The sequence below is a fragment of the Macaca thibetana genome, chromosome 20 (assembly GCF_024542745.1).
Source record: "Macaca thibetana thibetana isolate TM-01 chromosome 20, ASM2454274v1, whole genome shotgun sequence".
Lineage (NCBI taxonomy): Eukaryota > Metazoa > Chordata > Mammalia > Primates > Cercopithecidae > Macaca > Macaca thibetana.
In genome coordinates, this window is record NC_065597.1 from 38365833 (window position 1) to 38384099 (window position 18267).

Here is an 18267-nt window from a genome sequence, read left to right on the forward strand (position 1 = left end):
AATAACCTTATTGAAATATTCAGATTTGGGTTTTTAGTTAAAGTGTCTTAGAATACATAATAAAAGAAAATGTCTTTTGAAAGAAGGGGGTAAAATTACTTCATCAAATATTGAGGGGGTTTGACAGCAATGGAAATTGTTCTTTATGGTAATATTTTTACAATAGGATACTTATACTTTTCAATTTGATTAATTATATGCTTTGAAATATCTAAGTAACCACTATGGTGAATTTACACACTGATTTACATTTAACAATGAATTCCTAAAAGCTGGTCATAAAACAGGTCTTATTTTCAGATTTTTCTAATTGTTATGTGAAGTTATATAATTTATAGCATGTCTCTAAATTTAGTAAAATAGGATTTTGATACTAAAAGACAAACTTTAAATTATAAAAAACAGATTTAACTGAGGAGTTATCTTGATGTGTGATACAATTTCTAATCCTAGTCTATTAATTATTTGAAATCATTACTCAAGGAAACATTTGTAATTCCCATGTTAATGTCTATGACACCAAAATCTATTAAGCAAGGATTAAAGTGAAAATTAAATAAACACCATTTTAGTTGTTAATTTTGTAAAAATAAAATTAAAAATAAATTGTGAGAAAATGTTCAAGTTGACATAAAATTGTTTCTTTTGCTTCAAAATGTATTATTTATTGAACAAAATATATTATGACAGAATATGAGAGAATGAACTGTAGTTTCTGCTTTGTTAATATTGATTCATATAGCTACACGTATTAGCATAATACCTATAAAGTGTTCAACAGGCTTTGATCTCTGAATAACTGAAACTTTCTCAGGTACTGTAGATTAAGTAAAAGCAGTGATAAACACGTACTTCATTACATAGTTTGAAACAAGGACAACTTGTCATTCTGAAAGCAATCGGAGATGAAGATCTCATAATCTTCACTCCTGATAGACTACTAGTGGGGTATTTATAGCCTCAAATGTAAATCAGGAGACTATTGCCATGACACTGTTAACTTCAAACCCTGGGGCATTAGAATCTCATTCTCGCTCTCTGTCGTGAATAATCTATCATGTGTAACATACAGTAGTGTACATTGCATTCAAGAAAAGAAGCCCATTGGCCTTCGTGTTTTATTTAAAATTGATGGTGGAAAGTAATAGTGGATCTTTTTGTTCAATTATTTTATTTATTTGTTTTATTTTGTTTTTGCTCTTTAAACAGCCATCAGAAAAAATTCAGATTGAGATCATAGCTCTAAGCCTTAATGATTCTCAAGTAACCATGGATGACACTATCCAACGGCTGTTCGTTGAGTGTCGATTCTACAGTCTTCCTGCTGAAGAGACACCCGTGTCGCTTCCAAAACCCAAGAGTGGGCAGTGGGTCTACTATAACTATAGCAATGGTATGTATGATTCATTTGTAATACAGACTTTTATGTTTGTCTTTTTTATTTATGAAAGAAACAGAAAGAACAGAGAGAAAGTTTATTTCTCTAATGTTCACATAAATTCATGGAAGTCTTGTCAGAATTGATTAATAAAAGTCAAACCAGTAGCATAAAGATTAAGAAAATAAAGTTGGGCCAGGCACAGTGGCTCACACCTGTAATCCTAGCACTTTGGAAGACCAAGACAGGTGGATCGCTTGAGCTCTGGAGTTCCAGACCAGCCTGGACTACATGGCGAAACCTCGTCTCTACAAAAAAAAAAAAAAAAAAAAATACAAAAATTAGCCGGGCATGGTGTTGCACGCCTATAGTCCCAGCTACTCAGGAAGCTGAGGCAGGAGGATTGCTTGAGCCTGGGAGGGTGAGCCTGCAGTGAGCTAAGATCTTGCCACTGCATTCTTGCTTGAGTGACAAAGTGAAACCCTGTCTCAAAAAAGAAAGGAAAAGAAAGTTGAGGTAATACCAAAGTTAAGAGAAAACAAAACAATGTGAAAAAATATTTCTAAGATGGTCCTGCTATATAACAGTTCAACAGAAAAATGTCAGCTGGGTCTATAATTAGGAATTTAATTTAAATATATGATATTTCAAAGAAATATCTTTCAAAGAAGTAGTTTTTTAATTATATGATTCAAAGCTTTCAATGTCCTATTTTTTGTCTACCTTTCTGATCAATGTCATCACATGGATGTTTTTACAATACGTGTGTGTATCTCTCTCAGTGTCTAGATGTTCAAGATTTTAATTGAGTGAAGCGTAAATTCTTACTACACCTTTCATCATATAGCACACACATCCATTCATAGCAGCAGGCAGGTTTTCTGTCTTAGGGCTTGATCTAGCAGCCAATTGACATGTAAGTTTACCACACCAGCACAGACCCGACAGGTACCCTATAAATTCTGAGATCAATCAACTTTATTGTGTGATTGTTAGTATATAATTGGAGAGAAATAAAAAATAATATCAGGCTACCATGACCCTAAGCTAAAACAGCTTAGTATGTTCTCCTAGAGCTCTACATTAAAACAAACCATAAAAATGGAGTGTCGTGCTATTTTTAGCAAAATAGGCCATCTCATGCTAGTTCATCATTATTTTTTCCTTACTAATCTTAGAAATTGCATTTTAATCAACAGTATAACCATGCTGTTGTATCAGCAGGATTACAAATGCTCATGATTACCTTTTTTTCCCCCCATCTGGCATTTTTAGAAATATGTTCATTCCTCAAAACAGTAGTCTTAAGTATCCAGAGATGTGGCCTAGTGGTCTAGTCCTCCCTGTATCCCCAATTTTTACTATTATGTGAACTAAGGCAAGATGTTTAAATTTCATGATTCCTTAGTTTCTTATTTGAAAAGTAAGGTGCTTTCTAAGATCCACTGCAGCTTAAATTCTACAATAACAGGTGTGTTAAGAAATCACATGTGAAATAAGTGGTGTGGACAGGACAAGAATCTGATTCCTCCTTCATTTCATGCACTTAATATAAAGAAAACATTTCCAAAAGTATTTTCTCAGGCTTCCTGGAAATCCTCAATTGCAGAATACCAGAAAAGAAAACCATATCAAAATATTATTAATAATGAAAGAACTGTTCAGTCAACTAGTTTTAAGAAAGATACTCCAAGAAAAATGACAAACTCTTTGGCTTTTGTATTATTCTTTGTAAAGGTCAGCAGTAGAATATTTGGTTGGACTGGCAACAAAATTGTTTTTTAGAGATTAATTGTGTATTGAGAAACTTGGCCATGTCAAGGAATAGATGTTTCCATTTGCTTGAAGAGCAATACAGATCTTTCTTTAGATCAAACTGTGATATATGCTTAAATGGCCCAAATTTTTTACATTCTCACATGGTTACCTCTAGGTCTGTTTGAGGTCTGAGGCTTTTGCCCAGGTTGGAGTGTAGTGGTACCATCTTGGCTTACTGCAACCTCCACTTCCTGGGTTTAAGCGATCCTTTCACCTCAGCCCCCCAAGTAGCTGGGATTAAAGGGACACGCAGTCACACCCAGCTAATTTTTGTATTTTTGGTAGAGACGAGATTTCGCCATGTTGCCGAGGCTGGTCTCAAACTCCTGACCTCAAGTGATCCACCTGCCTCAGCTTCCCAAAGTGCTGGTATTACAGGTATGAGCCACCATGCCCAGCCTGTTGGTGCATTTTGGTTTGTTTTTTCCCTTTACTGCAGGGTATTTTATTGCCTAATTGGTATGTTAACAGTTACTTATGTTTCTAATGAATTAATCATTTGATAGCAGCAAGGAAACCAGTAATCTGTTAGAAATGAATTCAGTAAAAGTGTTTACTATACCTTTTTTTGGTTTCTTTTCCTATCTAATGAGATTTGGCTGTGTAGAATTTTCAAGATTAATTGAAAATAATTTTAAGGATATTTTTCTGGGAGGAGGGGAAAGGAATGTACTCCGTGCTTAGAAGCAAACTAATGCTGTTTTATATCTGTTATATCTGAAAAAATGAGCTCCTAGGTCATCAGCAAATTTGAGAAATAATTAATATTAAGCTTGTTGAATGTTTTATTTTTCATTTAAGTATGACATAATGAAGATGTTTATTTTCAAATTATCATATTTGCACCTCCATTGCAGGGGGATCTCCTTGAGTCTTTGGTTAATGAGTAACTATCTCATGTAATTATTGTAATGATTTACCATTCACTTGTTACCTGATACAGAAGGTCAATGTAATGTAGACTTAGATCTTCCAAATCTCATTAAATATTAATGAAAGTAATTTTATTTCCAAACTTTTTAATTCAAATAGATAATTTAGAGGACAATTAGTACATGCTATCTTCTGTTTGAACACCATGCAGTAGAGAGGTTAGCTGAACCTAGCAATGATTTTATCCTACATTGTGACTTGAATCTGTACAAAAGAGACTTGTATGTTCAGGCCCAAATTAAGTACATAAAATGAGAGATGTAGACTAGTGATCCCCTAGATTATTCATAATTGAATTCAGCCTTTATTAAGAGGTATTAAAACCAGTGTAACCTACACACAAAGAAAATATATATCTCCTGGCTGGGCATGGTGGTTCACATCTGTAATGCCAGCACTTTGGGAGGCTGAGGTGGGCGGATCACGAGGTTGGGAGTTCGAGACCAGCCTGGCCAACATGGTGAAACCCCGCCTCTACTAAAAATACAAAAATTGGCCCGGCACAGTGGCTCACACTTGTAATCCCAGCACTTAGGGAGGCCGAGGCGGGCAGATCACGAGTTTGAGACCAGCCTGTCCAACATGGTGAAACTCTGTCTCTACTAAAAATACAAAACTTAGATGGGCATGGCGGCAGGCACCTGTAATCCCAGCTACTCAGGAGGCTGAGGCAGGAAAATCGCTTGAACCCAGGAGGCGGAGGTTGCAGTGAGCCAAGGTTGTGCCATTGCACTCCATCCTGAGTGACAGAGAGACTGTATCTCAAAAAAAAAAAAAAATATATATATATATATATATATCTCTCTCTTAGGAATACCAACACTGAAAAACTAAAATTGAATTTACTTGCCAGACAGTGGTATCAAGAACAAAACATTTGTATTTTATTGGGCCTGAAAATTTTGCTCAGAGAATGCTGAGAAAGCAAGAAAATAGTTTGGGAAAAAATAAGATTAATGGTAGGTCTGAAGAATGTTGTCTGGGCCAAATAAAGCCTACAATGGAATTGACAGTGGGAAGAAAAAGATTAATGAAATCATCCAAAGTTTTTATAAGACTTATACAGGTCTGGACCCTTAGCCTCTGAACAGTCTGTCTTTTGGAACAGTCTGTCTTTTGGAACAATTGAAGTTTAATTCAAAAGATGAAGATGATGTAAAACATCAGATTTTGTGACTAATAGGAGGAGAAATTTGACAAAGATAAGGATGATAGGGATGATAACTCTTTAATACAAACATCTGAGATTCAAGGTTATCAACTCCTTATAATTAAGCCATCTGCATTTCCTCTGCCATATGACATTGATAACAGAATATAAGGATTTATCCAGCTTGCAGAAGTAAAGGATATGTTTTTAATGGTAGTTGACTGAAGATCAACTAAAGTATTTGGACTACTAGTTTGTATCCTTTTTGAGACATATGCTTTCAGTAAGTTTATGTCAAAATCATACAAGTCCTAAACAAATGTGATTTCTGAGGGGAATGAAAGGTAAATACCTTAACTTTTGGAGAGTTCTGATACTTTTAATAATCACCAGAGTCACTTTTTATAGGATGTATTTCAGGTTTTGAAATTGTAAGTTTTTTTTAACCATCTAGGATTTTAGAATACCAGATGAACCATGGTTAGTCATAGGATATCATGACATAATCAGAGGCGGCCAAAGTGTTCCTGTTTCCCACAGTATTCAACCCAAAAGTGTTCACTATCTCCTGATCCCATTTAAAAATTTGGCAAATGAATATTGGGCCAAACAATGGTTCTCAATGTGTAGAACCCTCACCACCAGCAGCAACAGAAGCTGGAAATGTGTTAGAATTGCAAATTCTTAGGCCCTCATCCAGACCTACTGAACTAGAAACTCTGGGAATACAACTCAATAATCTGCATTTTAACAAGCCCTTTAAGGGGTTGTGATATACAATGAAGACTGAGAACCGTTGGGCTAGATAAAGATGCCCAATCTAGGCCTTGTTTGTGGAAGCAGGAGAGTTCCAACTTGGTACACTTTTGGAGAACTAAGCTTCTTGGTAAGTAGCTGGAGTATTTTCAAAAAGAATATTTTGAAAGTTTTCTGCCAAGAAATATGATTTGACACACCTAGACTAGGTATATCTAAGCAATATTCCTTTATGAAACAAAAGAAAATGAAGTGACTTCCCTTGATACTGTTATGAAACATTCTCTTACCCTCTAGCCTTGTGTTAACAAAATGACCAGAGCTTAAACAGGAAAACTTTGGCTGCACATGGAAGGAGGAGAGGTTATGTAGCATGGAGGTTAAGAGAGCAGACTCTTGAGGCTAATATTGCTGGATTCAAATTCTGGCTCTGCCGCATTCTAACTAGGTGGTCTTGGGCAAACTCCTAACCTTCTCTGGATCCATTTAATCATCTGTAAAATGTGGGTCAGGTTCTTAACCTACATGATGACAATAAAAGTATTGAGTGTAGTACCTAGCACATAAATATTACCCAGTAAATAGTGGCAGTCATTTTTATCTTTATTAAGAGAATAGGAAATATAGTATGCTGGCCAACTGGATAAAGCAGAAGCATAGGGAATCCCCAATGACACCACTTTTTAAAACCAATTTCAATGGTAAGGATGTTTTAAAAAGAAAAATTAGGCCAGTCATGGTGGCTTAGACCTGTAATTCCAACACTTTGAGAAGCCAAGACTGTAAGATCACTTGAGGCCAGGAGTTCAAGATCAGCCTGGGCAACATAGGGAGACTCCATCTCTACAAAAAACAAAAATTAGGTGGGCATGGTGATGTGCACCTGTAGTCCCAGCTACCAGGAGGAGGCTAAGAGCTAAGGTGGGAGGTTCAGTTGAGCCCAGGAGTTCGAGGCTGCAGTGAGCTATGATCACACCACTGCACTCCAGCCTGGGTAACAGAGCAAGACCTCCATCTCTAAGGAAAAAAAAAAAAGTAAATTTAGAATGACCCATATGCTCTAGCAATTTCACTTCTAGTTATATACCAAAAAGAATTGAAATCAAGAACTCAGATACTTGTATGCCTGTGTTTAGAGCAGCATTACCCATAATAGTCAAAGGTGGAAACAATCCAGATGTGTGTCACAGGGTAAGTGGATAAACAAAATGTGGTATATACATATGATGAAATATTGTACAGCCTTAAGAAGAAATGAAATTTGACATATGCTACAAGATGTATGAACCTTGAGAACACCAAAGCTAAATGAAATAAACTGGACACAAAAGGACAAATACTGTATGATTCCTCTTACATGACATACCTCGGGTGGTCAGATTCATACAGACAAAAAGTGGTTACCACGGGCTGGGAGGAGGGAAGAATGGAAAATTATTGATTAATGAGTATAGAGTTTTGGTTTGGGAAGATGAAGAAGTTCTGGAAATGGATAATGGTGACGGTTGTATCACAATGTGTAGGTACTTAATGCCACTAAACTGAATACTTAACTGTTAATTTAAGATGGTAAATTTTATGTTATGCATATTTTGCCACAATAAAAAAAGTTTTAAGCCATTGAAATTTATCACATCTGGTCTAGGTTTAATTGGAAGACCCTTTATTTGAATGCTGGCATTTTAAATTCAGTCTTTTTTATTTAACCACTGAGATTACCCTTGTCTTCAAACAATGGAAGCCAGTATGACATAAAAGCTTTACAACTCTGAAGTCAAAAACAATATGGTGTACCATATCTTGAATTGGTAATTAACAGCAAAAAAAAAAAAAAAAAAAAAAAAAATCCCATTTGGAAAAAAAGTTCCCCTTTAGCATTGTGTAACTAGCAGCTTCTAAAAAACAAAGTACTATCTTCCAGTGATCTGTTAGCATGACTTTTTGGCATTGAGAAATAAAACAAAATACTCTGAACCTTTGAATCTGTATTGATTTCTATAAACTTCAGTAACTTATATAACTAGCCACATTTACTAATATGATACCATGCAAAGAGCAGTAAGCTAGGAGCTTGTGTTTGACTTTGGCTATCCAGAGTTGATTATTAACTTGGTTATTATGTCTTGGATGATTCTTCTCTGAAACCACTAACCCACCCCTATACCTGTACCTTTATGTCTCTCCCACTATGTGCCTACTCAGTGCCTTTGGCCCTCAGTTAATATTTGCTCAACTGAGCCAAACAAATGAGTTGATAGCATCATAATTTGGAATTGAACTAAAATTGTTCAGGGAAACATTTTCAACATAAAAGATGTTTGTTCCTGGCACAGCCTAAGGAGAACTGGCTTTAGAATTATCATGATATCTTTCACCCTTTGTGTGCTTTTGACCAGGGATAATCTCTAAGTTGAGATCTGGTCGCAGGGGAGCCTTTACATACAAAATGGCATATGAAAAGGAAATGCCTTCAGAAGCTAATGCATGGCTGAAAGGCTGCCGAACTGAGAAAAGATAATCAGGAGGAAAATTGTAGTGTTCGCACATTGAGATGCCATTTTCCCAAAGTGCAGACGCTTACTTACAATGTCAAGAGTTTACCATCTTCTTTCTGTTGAGACTTGAGGTCCGTTATCTAATCTCATGCTTCAGCCAAGTGAAGTCTGGCCACATTCCTCGAAGCCAGCATGTGCCTTTAAAACCAAAAACCTTACACCCTAAAAAGCCTTTCTCTCCCTGCACCTTTCTCTCCCATACCCCTAACCAGCAGGCGTCAGCCTGTGGATTTCCTCAACCCAATGCACTAGACGCCTCTTTTATTGCATGTTGTGGCAGGAGAGAAGGATTAAATTACTGAGGCTGTCAGGAAGGACAAGCACTCTGCCATACATTATCATTATCACTTGCTTCTTGGGTGAAAGAAAATGCAGTAAATCCCTCAAATACAAAGCAATAAAGACCGTTGGCTTTTACTGTCATGACTGCCAGTGCCATTAACAGGCAGTGACAGTGATGTGGCACTCTTAGATGTTGTTTGTATCTTTTCTGACAGTGTGCACATAAACCTGCCAGTGACATGACATTAGATCACATGACTGTTCAGATTTGATTCTGGTTTCTGGAGCTGTTTTCTTTTCCCAGGCATACAAGTGAGGTGGCATGACTTGTGTCTTTAAAAACAGGTATTTTTAAAAATACAGAATGGTACTAATATAGCCTATTCCTGAGTGACTTCCTTTTTGGAATTTTTTTTCTTTTGGTATAGTGATCTACGTGGATGAAGAAAACAACCAAGCAAAGAGAGACCTCTTAAAAGCTATACTACAAAAACAAGAGATGCCTAATAGAAGGTACATTTTGGCAGTCCAAATTATCTAATGGTTTACATAAAGTAGATCTCTGTAGCAGGATGTGGTTAAAATAAAAGGCACAAGATAAGGAAGCAGAAAACCGGGGTTCTGTGACTCACTCTGTGTCCTTGAATGAGTTCGGGATCTCTGTAGATCGCCTTCTTCCTAGAAATGTAATGGCCCTTCCTACTATACAAAATAATTGTAACGATCCTATAGGACTTTGAACACCAAAGACTGGGCAACATGTATAAAGTGTCCTGTTGCCACTCCTGTAGTTGTAAAGACTAACAGGTTGAAAGGTGGGTGCACTCTGGAGTCACATGCCTTGGGTATAAATTCTTGTCTTATTGCTTTCTAGCTGACTGACCTCAGACAAGTTACCTAACCTTCTTGCACCTCTCTCTCTTCAACGTTAAAATGGAGATGATAACACCATAGAGGGTTGGTGTGAGGATTAAATGAGATATATATGTAACACAGATAGTATAGTACCTGACACGTAGCGCACAGTGAGTGTTAATTGCAATCATTGTAAGTAGTGACATTAATATTATTGTTTGTAATGGCTCATCAGCCTTTCAGACTCATTTGTATCTTACTATCACTGTTTAATAAGCCATCATTTCATTATTATTTTTTGAAGGCATTTTTTTCTAATTTAAATAGGATACCTTGCAATTCTGGTTCAGTAGAGAAAATATATGTATATAATTTTCAGAAGAAAAAAAAACTGATCTTAAAAAGTTAGTGCTTCTGTGTGAGCTTCTGCCGCAGAGTTTGAGGAGTTACCCCTGTGCTGCTTGTTAACCGCAAGCTGGTTTCTCCAGTGCCCCTTGCTGGCCCTCCTCCCTCGGCCTGAGTACACCTCTTCTGTCTCCATTGCCCACTTCTCCTTGCCTTATGACCTACTGATGACACAGCCTATCACTGCCTCAAAAACAGCACTGACTCTGCCGCCTTGGGAGACTCAAGTTCTTTCCTTTCCAGAGGGCCATAAAGTTAAAGACATGTTTTTCAAAAGAGCTTCCAAACTAGCATTTTATCTTCTGTTTGAAGAAGAGACACTGGAATTCTTAGCTCTTGGGATCTGATAATATAGCTTTATCACTATTCTTTCACTAGCTCCTGAAATACATCATTTCTTTGGATCTCAGTTTTTATTTCTGAAGGAAAGGTAAAATCCTGTTAAGCCTGAGGCTCTACTTTTTCCAGGATGGTAATCACTCCGGTTTGACTTGTTTCAGCTTCTTTCAGGGCCCCCTTCAAAACCACCAGTCCCCCAGGGTCACCCCAGGTCATGAGTGACAAGGGAATAAACAGCGGTGGCCATGGCATCTGCTTCCCTACGGTCAGCGAGCTGCACCATGGCTGTCTAGGATGGAGCTCAGTTCCCATGGACAAGTCCTGGGCTGCGATTCGGTAGCCTATTCAGTCTTCTTTGTCTGCCTCTGTGTTCGCTTTGTTTCTGAAACGTGAGATCATATTGTAACGTATTGGGAGACAATTTTTTTTACCCCAAAAGTGTTTATTTTAAAAATTTAAAAGCAAGTTCTGCTTTCATGTTAGACCTGCCTTTCCTCAGAGGACCCACTTATTTGTACCAGAATAGATTAAGAAATTTAAAAAGGCCAGGTGTGGTGGCTCATACCTCTAATCCTAGCACTTTGGGAAGCCAAGGCAAAAGGATCCCTGGCACCCAGAAGTTAGAGACTGGCCTGAGCAACATAGTGAGACCCCCTATCTCTACTAAAAATAATTTTTAAAAATTAGCCAGGCATGGTGGCATGCACCTGTAGTCCCAGCTACTGTGAAGGTTGAGGAGGAAGGACCGCTTGAGCCCAGGAGTTCAAGCTTGCAGTGAGCAATGGTTGCGCCACAGTACTCCAGCCTGGGTGACAGAGCAAGACCCTGTGTCAAAGAGAAAAGTCCACAGTAACTGTAATGACTCCCACTCTCCCATGGTTGTTTCTGTCAACACCCGCCAAAGAAACAAATGTTCATGTCATTTTTTAGAAAGATAGGTGTTGCAGGTGCCAAATGACTGGCTCAGGGCTTCCAACCATGGATGAGTGTTTGAGTACTGGCCATGCACTCCTCGAACCACCATGGGAGAGGATGGCCCCATTTACTGCTCTCCCTCAACAGTATCATTTTCCTAAGGGAAATAGGCATTTACATGTATGTTTTTCCACAGCCAAAAGCCAATTGTTATTCCAGCAAACGTTCTCACCTTTTTTAAATATTCAGAGGTCACATTATTTAAAGTAGCTCCTAGTTTATGAGAATTCACTTTCTCAGACAGCAACCCTGTTGAATATTGGTGATAACCTACAAAGCGACGGTTGGAGAAGTTTGACGTATCTTCCCCGACATGTCTAAAGTTATAGACATTGTATAATAAATTATATATAGTACCTTTGCATGCCACCCCATGCTGTATCTGCAAATATACATGTGTCACTTTAAAAGGGAGGTAATATATTGAAATGTGCCTTCAAACAGTATTTATTTGAAGTCATAGTTTAACACTGACTTAAGGTCCCTTTTTGGTTTCAGTTTTTTCTTGTTAACAGTGTTCTGTTGAACAGATCCACCCCTGAGGAAGACAGACTATGATAATAAATAGACAGATAAACTAATTACATTTGCAGTAAGACTAAGAGAAAACCAAACAAGTTAAATGCCAAAATAGAAAATAACAGTGAAAGCTGAATCAAATTCAGTGAATCCTCAGCATTGAATCTGAGGAGGTGACACGTAAGCTAGCTCATGAAGGATGAGAGGACTCAGCCAAGTCACAAAAAGCTCAGAGAATATCGTTTCGGGCAGAGGGAACTCCAGGCATGAAGGAGTATAGAGAGATGTGTTCCAGGACCAGGCAGAGGTGGTTAGCAAGTCTGGTCTCACTGAGAAGTAGAGTGGCAGGAGAAAGAGGTGGGAAGAGGAGGCAGAAGTAGCTCAGGTAGCACTTCCTGTGTTTCCTTCCACCTGAGTGCTTGACATCTGCCCCCTGTGTTGATCCAGGTCCTCAGACTAGACTGTAAGCGTTCTTCCAGACATGGAACAAAGTTTTGCCTTTTTGTTTTGGCAGTGTTGGAAGTAAGATGTAAGATTCTGTGTGTGTCTATTCGTTATTTTTTAAAAATTAGTTTTAATTCTTAAATGATTTTAGTGTACTTTTCCTCCCTTTTCAGCTTAACTTTCTGGTTTCTTAATTTTGTTTTTGACATCTTATTTTTCTCTATATAGAATTTAAAGCCAGAAATATTGCATTTTTAAATTTCTAGTTCTTTCTCTGGCATTTAGAAGGCTTTCTTTTGCCACAGAATTCTCATATATTCAGTGGAGGTAATTGTCTGCATTTGTAAAGTGATACAGACATGATCCTTAGATATGAGACACTGTATGAAGATAACACTTAACATTATTATTACAGTCTTCATAGCCTCAGTCTTTTCTGTAAGTCTTGTGTTATAATATGTGCATTATATATTACTTTTAATTCCTCCTTTTCTAAGCAGTTTTAATTCTTCCTCTTTTCCCAATTCATTTTAGGAAAACTTATTTCATCATCATTCATCTTACTTAATTGGATGATATAATCAATGTATTATTTGGGAATCTAACTAAAATTTCAATTGAAACAAGCTTTTCCAATGCCACGTTTTTCTCTCTCCTTAGAAATGTAGAAGCATAAGCAGCTCTATCTATATTAAAAATACTACTAAAAAAAGAGCAAACATTTACTCAGTGCTTACTGTGTTCCAGGCAACAGTTCACTTGTATCATCTCATTTGATCCTCACAAGAGCCCTGTAAGATAGGTATAATTATCTCCATTCCACTGGTAAGGAAACTGAGATGAGAGAGGTTAAGTAATATGGCTAAGGTCACACAGCTAAGCAGTAGGAAAGCAGGAATTTGAGCCCAGAATGGAGGCCTTTAACCACTCCATCTTAATCCCTCTGTCTTATACATGTTATAAAAATTCCTTTGTACCACATTGAAGGCCAAGATCTGTACTCTCTATAATTATTTTGTGAGTAGGTGTTAACTGTGATTTTGACCTAAAGGATTTCTGTTTTCTAATAAAAACTTATTGCAGGCCGGGTGCGGTGACTCACGCCTGTAATCCCATTACTTTGGGAGGCCAAGGTGGGCAGATCACCTGAAATCAGGAGTTGGAGACCAGCCTGGCCAACATATAGTGAAACTTCATCTCTACTAAAAATACAAAAATTAACCAGATGTGGTGGTGGGCACCTGTAATCCCAGCTACTAGGGAGGCTGAGGCAGGAGAATCACTTGAACCCAAGAGGCAGAGGTTGCAGTGAGCCGAGATTGCATCACTGCACTCCAGCCTGGGTGACAGAGTGAGACTCTGTCTCAAAAAAAAAACACAAAAAACAAAAAAATTCTTATTGCTAGCTAAAAACAGAGACTTAGTAAAGGAATTCAATGTAGAATACTTACTTTCAGCAAGTTGGTTAAATGTATTGTCATGTTTACCTATAAGCGTTTGGAAAGGATTTTATTTGTGTTTTTCAAGGCATGATTTCTCAGAGATGTAGATTTTTATGTTTCTTGTTTTGTTTCTGATTTGGGATGGATACATTTTGAAAAGTTTAAAATGGTAAAGTTTACAAGCATCTATGGTTTAAGCTATGCTGCCAAGACATATCAAAAGAGTACTTAACTGTAAATTCCTGTCATTTGGTCAATCCAACTGCATTTGGCCTCCGCAAAAGCCACTAATTCAAATCAGTTCCATCAGAACCCTACAATTATATGTCTTAAAGTAAAATAAAACTTGGATGCTATGATTGTAAGTTAAAGATTGCTGAAGTAATACAAACATTTGATATAACTGTTGGGCAGAGTTACAACATTTATCTAACATGATTCAAATGTTACCCTGGGAGCATGATCTCTGCGTTTTGTAGAATACATACAGTTTTGTTAAAGTCCTTAGTAGCAACTCCAGAGTTGTGGGTTTCTATAGGAAATGTTATGTTTCTATGGAAAATGCTGACCATTGAACCTCCATGGTCTTTATTCACTTCATCCTTTTAGCCTTAAAAGTAGAGGTGTCAAAATACAATCAGATAGTATGTAAAAGAGTGAATATCTGGTCCTTCTCTTTGCCTAGTAATTTTCTCAGATTATAGAGATAAATGTTAATCAGTGCTTAGAAAGTGGATTAGTGTTCATTTGAAGATTGGGTGTTTCATAACAATTCTAATAGTTCATATAATAACTTATCTAACCTAGTGTACCTTTCTTTTTATTGTAATAATTGGAAACTTTAACATTTTATACCTAGTGATAACACCCCATTTGGGAGTTTTGTCTTGTGGTGATTTCTTCTCACTTGGTGATGACTTTCTCTGATCTCTACCTTACCAGCATTCGCTTCACCGTGGTCAGTGACCCTCCAGAGGATGAGCAGGACCTGGAGTGTGAGGACATTGGCGTGGCTCACATTGACCTTGCCAACATGTTTCAGGAAGGGAGAGACCTCATTGAGCAAAACATCGATGGTATGGGTGAAAATGTTACTCAGTTTGTGCAACCAACAATTGCTGAACTCCAAACTCTTTATTGAAACCCTCTTTTTGCTGGCTCCAAGTATGCTGAGTCACACGTTACTTGAGTCCTTTACAACTCAAGTTGACGCCTTATTGAAGCTAAAGTGTCTTCCAATATCCTTTTCCTGCCTTCCCCACCTGCTTTCCTTTGAATGAACAGAAATTGTAAAATAATTAATTTAGCTTCACAAGGAATTATTCATTTTTTAGTATTGGGTGAAGGTATGAGAAAAAGTTGGCCATTGTTTGTTTGTTTGTTTGTTTTCTGAGACAGAGTTGTGCTCTGTCACCCAAGTTGGAGTACAATCTTGGCTCACTGCAGCCTCAACTTCCTAGACTCAAGCAATTCTCCCACCTCAACCTCCCAGGTACCTGGGACTACATGCGTGCATCACCACACCCAGCTAAATTTTTTGGTATTTTGTATAGAGACAGGGTTTCATCATGTTGCCCAGGCTGGTCTCGAACTCCTTGGTTCAAGTGATCTGCCCACCTCAGCCTCCCAAAATGCCAGGACTACAGGCGTGAGCCACTAAGCCTGGCCAGATGTTTTTCCAAGGTTGTTTATGGAAGCCACATTTCAGTTAAGACTTAACCTTAAGCATGTTATTCTGTTAATGTTTATGGAAGCCTTATTTCTACTAAGGTACTTAACCTTAAGCATGTTATTCTGTTAATGTTTATGGAAGCCTTATTTCTACTAAGGTACTTAACCTTAAGCATGTTATTCTGAGTGATCCTGATAGTGTCTTTCTCAAGGCTTCTCTTTAATTCAGTGTTGCAATGTAGTGATACAGTCACAGCAAGGAAGTAGTTTTGATCCCTTACTTCCCACCAGGAATTTGTGAGGAGTAATGACATTTGATCTGTTCCTGACAAATGTGCTGTCCTGGATTTTTACCTCACTAGTTGTGATTCCCAACAATGCTTAATTTCTATTCTCTATTCTTCTGTTTCTAGAACATGCTAAATTGTTTTATTAATGAGACTTTTTAAAATCATAATCAGAGATGGCCTAGGCTTTATGTAGTAAATAGAGAAATAAAGCTGATTCCTAGTCCCGTTTGTTGAGTTAGCAGAGCCATCTCTGGAAAAATGTGCATGACTTGTTTACATATTCACTTGTGCATTCAACAAACACTGAAGTGAGCACCTCTTAAGAGCCAGGCATTCTGCTTACGCTGTAGTTCAGCCCTGGTTCATTGTCAAGCTGCTTGTCCTAGGTGTGTGTCAAGTGCTCAAAAGTCAGGCTCAAGCCAAATAATTAACCAAAGTAGACCAAATAACCAAATTAGAAACTTCTTCTGGGAAACCTTTATAAACTGTACATTTCTAACCACATGGCAGTTGGTCCCAACTTTGGCACAGAGAAAAAGATGAGAGGATTGAAATATTCACCTGAACCCTATTAAAGACTACCAGGACCAAGAAAGTCTGACAAAAATACCACAATTATCTCTACTTTATATTCTTGGCATTTTTTCCAGACAGTTGTTTAGCAACCCATCTTCTTCTGTGAGATCACATATGACCCACTGATCTGACACAGCCAGCTATTGTGGCCATGTTTTGGGAAAGAGCCAGAAGATTAGGCATAGGTGAGGTTGGGATTTTACTGCTTTGTTCTGTGGCAAGCATAGAAGTGAGAAGTCCCAAAGCAGAGATGACAGCTCCAGAGAATGAGCTGGGGACCACTCGTGCCATTTTGACTTCACCAATGCTCAGTTTCTGCACCTAACTCTTTATGTATCAAGTTTTAAGGCTTTCTAACAAATTTTCTTGGAAAAAACACACACACACATATATTAAAGTTCAAGGAAAACCACAAGGAATTATAAACTGGAAACTAAGCCAGTGTGGTAGCTTACACCTGTAATCCCAGCACTTTGGGAGACCAAGGCAGGTGGATTGCTTGAGCTCAGGAGTTTTAAGACCAACCTGGGCAACATGACGAAACCCCATCTCTACAAAAAAATGTAAAAGTTAGCTGGGCATGATGGCGCCCAACTGTAGTCCTAGCTACTCAGGAGGCTAAGGTGGGTGGTTGGCTTGACCCTTGGAGGCAGAGGTTTCAGTGATCTGAGATCACACCACTGTACTTCAGCCTGGGTGACAGAGCCAGACACTGTCAAAAAAAAAAAAAAAAAGGAAACTATATAAAGACCCATAAGTGATAAGTGCTATCAAACTTAGAAAGTCCAGGTTTCTGGCCTTGAGTCACTAGCCATTATCGTTGTCCACAAGGGATGGAGTCTCAGGGGTTTAATCAGCATCCCATCTGGCTCCCACCACCGAGCCCAGAGAATGCCCTTGGCTCCCGTCAAATAGTCCACCTTCCGGACTGGGTGCAGTGGCTCAGGTCTCTAATCCTAACACTTGGGGAGGCCACAGTGTGGGGATCACTTGAGCCCAAGTCTACCTTTGGGACACCTCTGAAAGGAGTGGCCCCTCTAAGAAAATCCCACGTATACTCAAACCCACAAACCTTAAGATTCTTGGGTCTGCCATTTTAATCTTTTCTAATTCCACATAAAATCTATTTTAAATGGAATGTTTTCCTCAGAAAGATAAATAACTAATTCAAGCTATGATCATGTAACATCTATACAGCATTTGCCATTCTGAAACACTATATAGATTATCATAAATTCCCTTTAGACTTACTGCTTACTAGCTTAAATACTTTTTTTTTTTTTTTTTTTTTGAGAAGGAGTCTCGCTCTTGTTGCCTAGGCTGGAATACAGTGGCATGATCTCGGCTCACCGCAACCTCCACCGCCTGGGTTCAAGCGGTTCTCCTGCCTCAGCCTCCTGAGCAACTGGGACTACAGGCATGCACCACCATGCCCAGCTATTTTTTTTTTTTTTTGGTAGAGACGGGGTTTCTCCATGTTGATCAGGCTAGTCTCAAACTCCCAACCTCAGGTGATCCCCCCACCTCGGCCTCCCAAAGTGCTGGGATTACAGGCATGAGCTACCACACCCAGCCACTAGCTTAAAAATTCTGATTGCAACGTGAGGGTCATTATCCTAGAGGCTTTCACTAGGTAAACTTCAGGATTAACTCATTAGTTTTAGCTCCACGAGCAATATGTCCAGGTCCATGCAGTACGTCTCAAATGCTCATCTCCATGCACACGTGACAAGGATTATTCTTTAAATACCCAAGATGCCAGTGAACTTTGGACTTCTGTAGAACTATTTTCATCTTTTCAACTACTGTTTCTGTCTGCGAGCCTTTCCAAAGAAAAATCTGTTGAACAATATTAACACATTCCTGCTCTTTTCTCCCT

At 38.2% G+C, this 18267-nt stretch overlaps 2 protein-coding genes across 7 annotated transcripts in view; one reads left to right on the top strand and one right to left on the bottom strand.

Annotated features, from left to right (window-relative positions):
- The window catches only part of FTO (FTO alpha-ketoglutarate dependent dioxygenase), a 674514-nt gene that overhangs the window by 496228 nt on the left and 160019 nt on the right, over nucleotides 1-18267 (bottom strand). The window lies entirely within an intron of this gene.
- Nucleotides 1-18267, top strand: part of RPGRIP1L (RPGRIP1 like) — a 104697-nt gene that overhangs the window by 84138 nt on the left and 2292 nt on the right. For 3 of the 6 annotated variants that reach the window (XM_050774881.1, XM_050774882.1, XM_050774880.1), the window contains exons 23-26: nucleotides 1210-1393; nucleotides 3482-3574; nucleotides 9301-9385; nucleotides 14794-14927. In XM_050774881.1, the coding sequence (XP_050630838.1) occupies nucleotides 1210-1393; nucleotides 3482-3574; nucleotides 9301-9385; nucleotides 14794-14927 (496 nt within the window). Of the gene's footprint in view, nucleotides 1-1209; nucleotides 1394-3481; nucleotides 3575-9300; nucleotides 9386-14793; nucleotides 18263-18267 lie in introns of those variants that run through there. The other 3 variants (XM_050774884.1, XM_050774885.1, XM_050774883.1) reach the window with 3 other exon arrangements.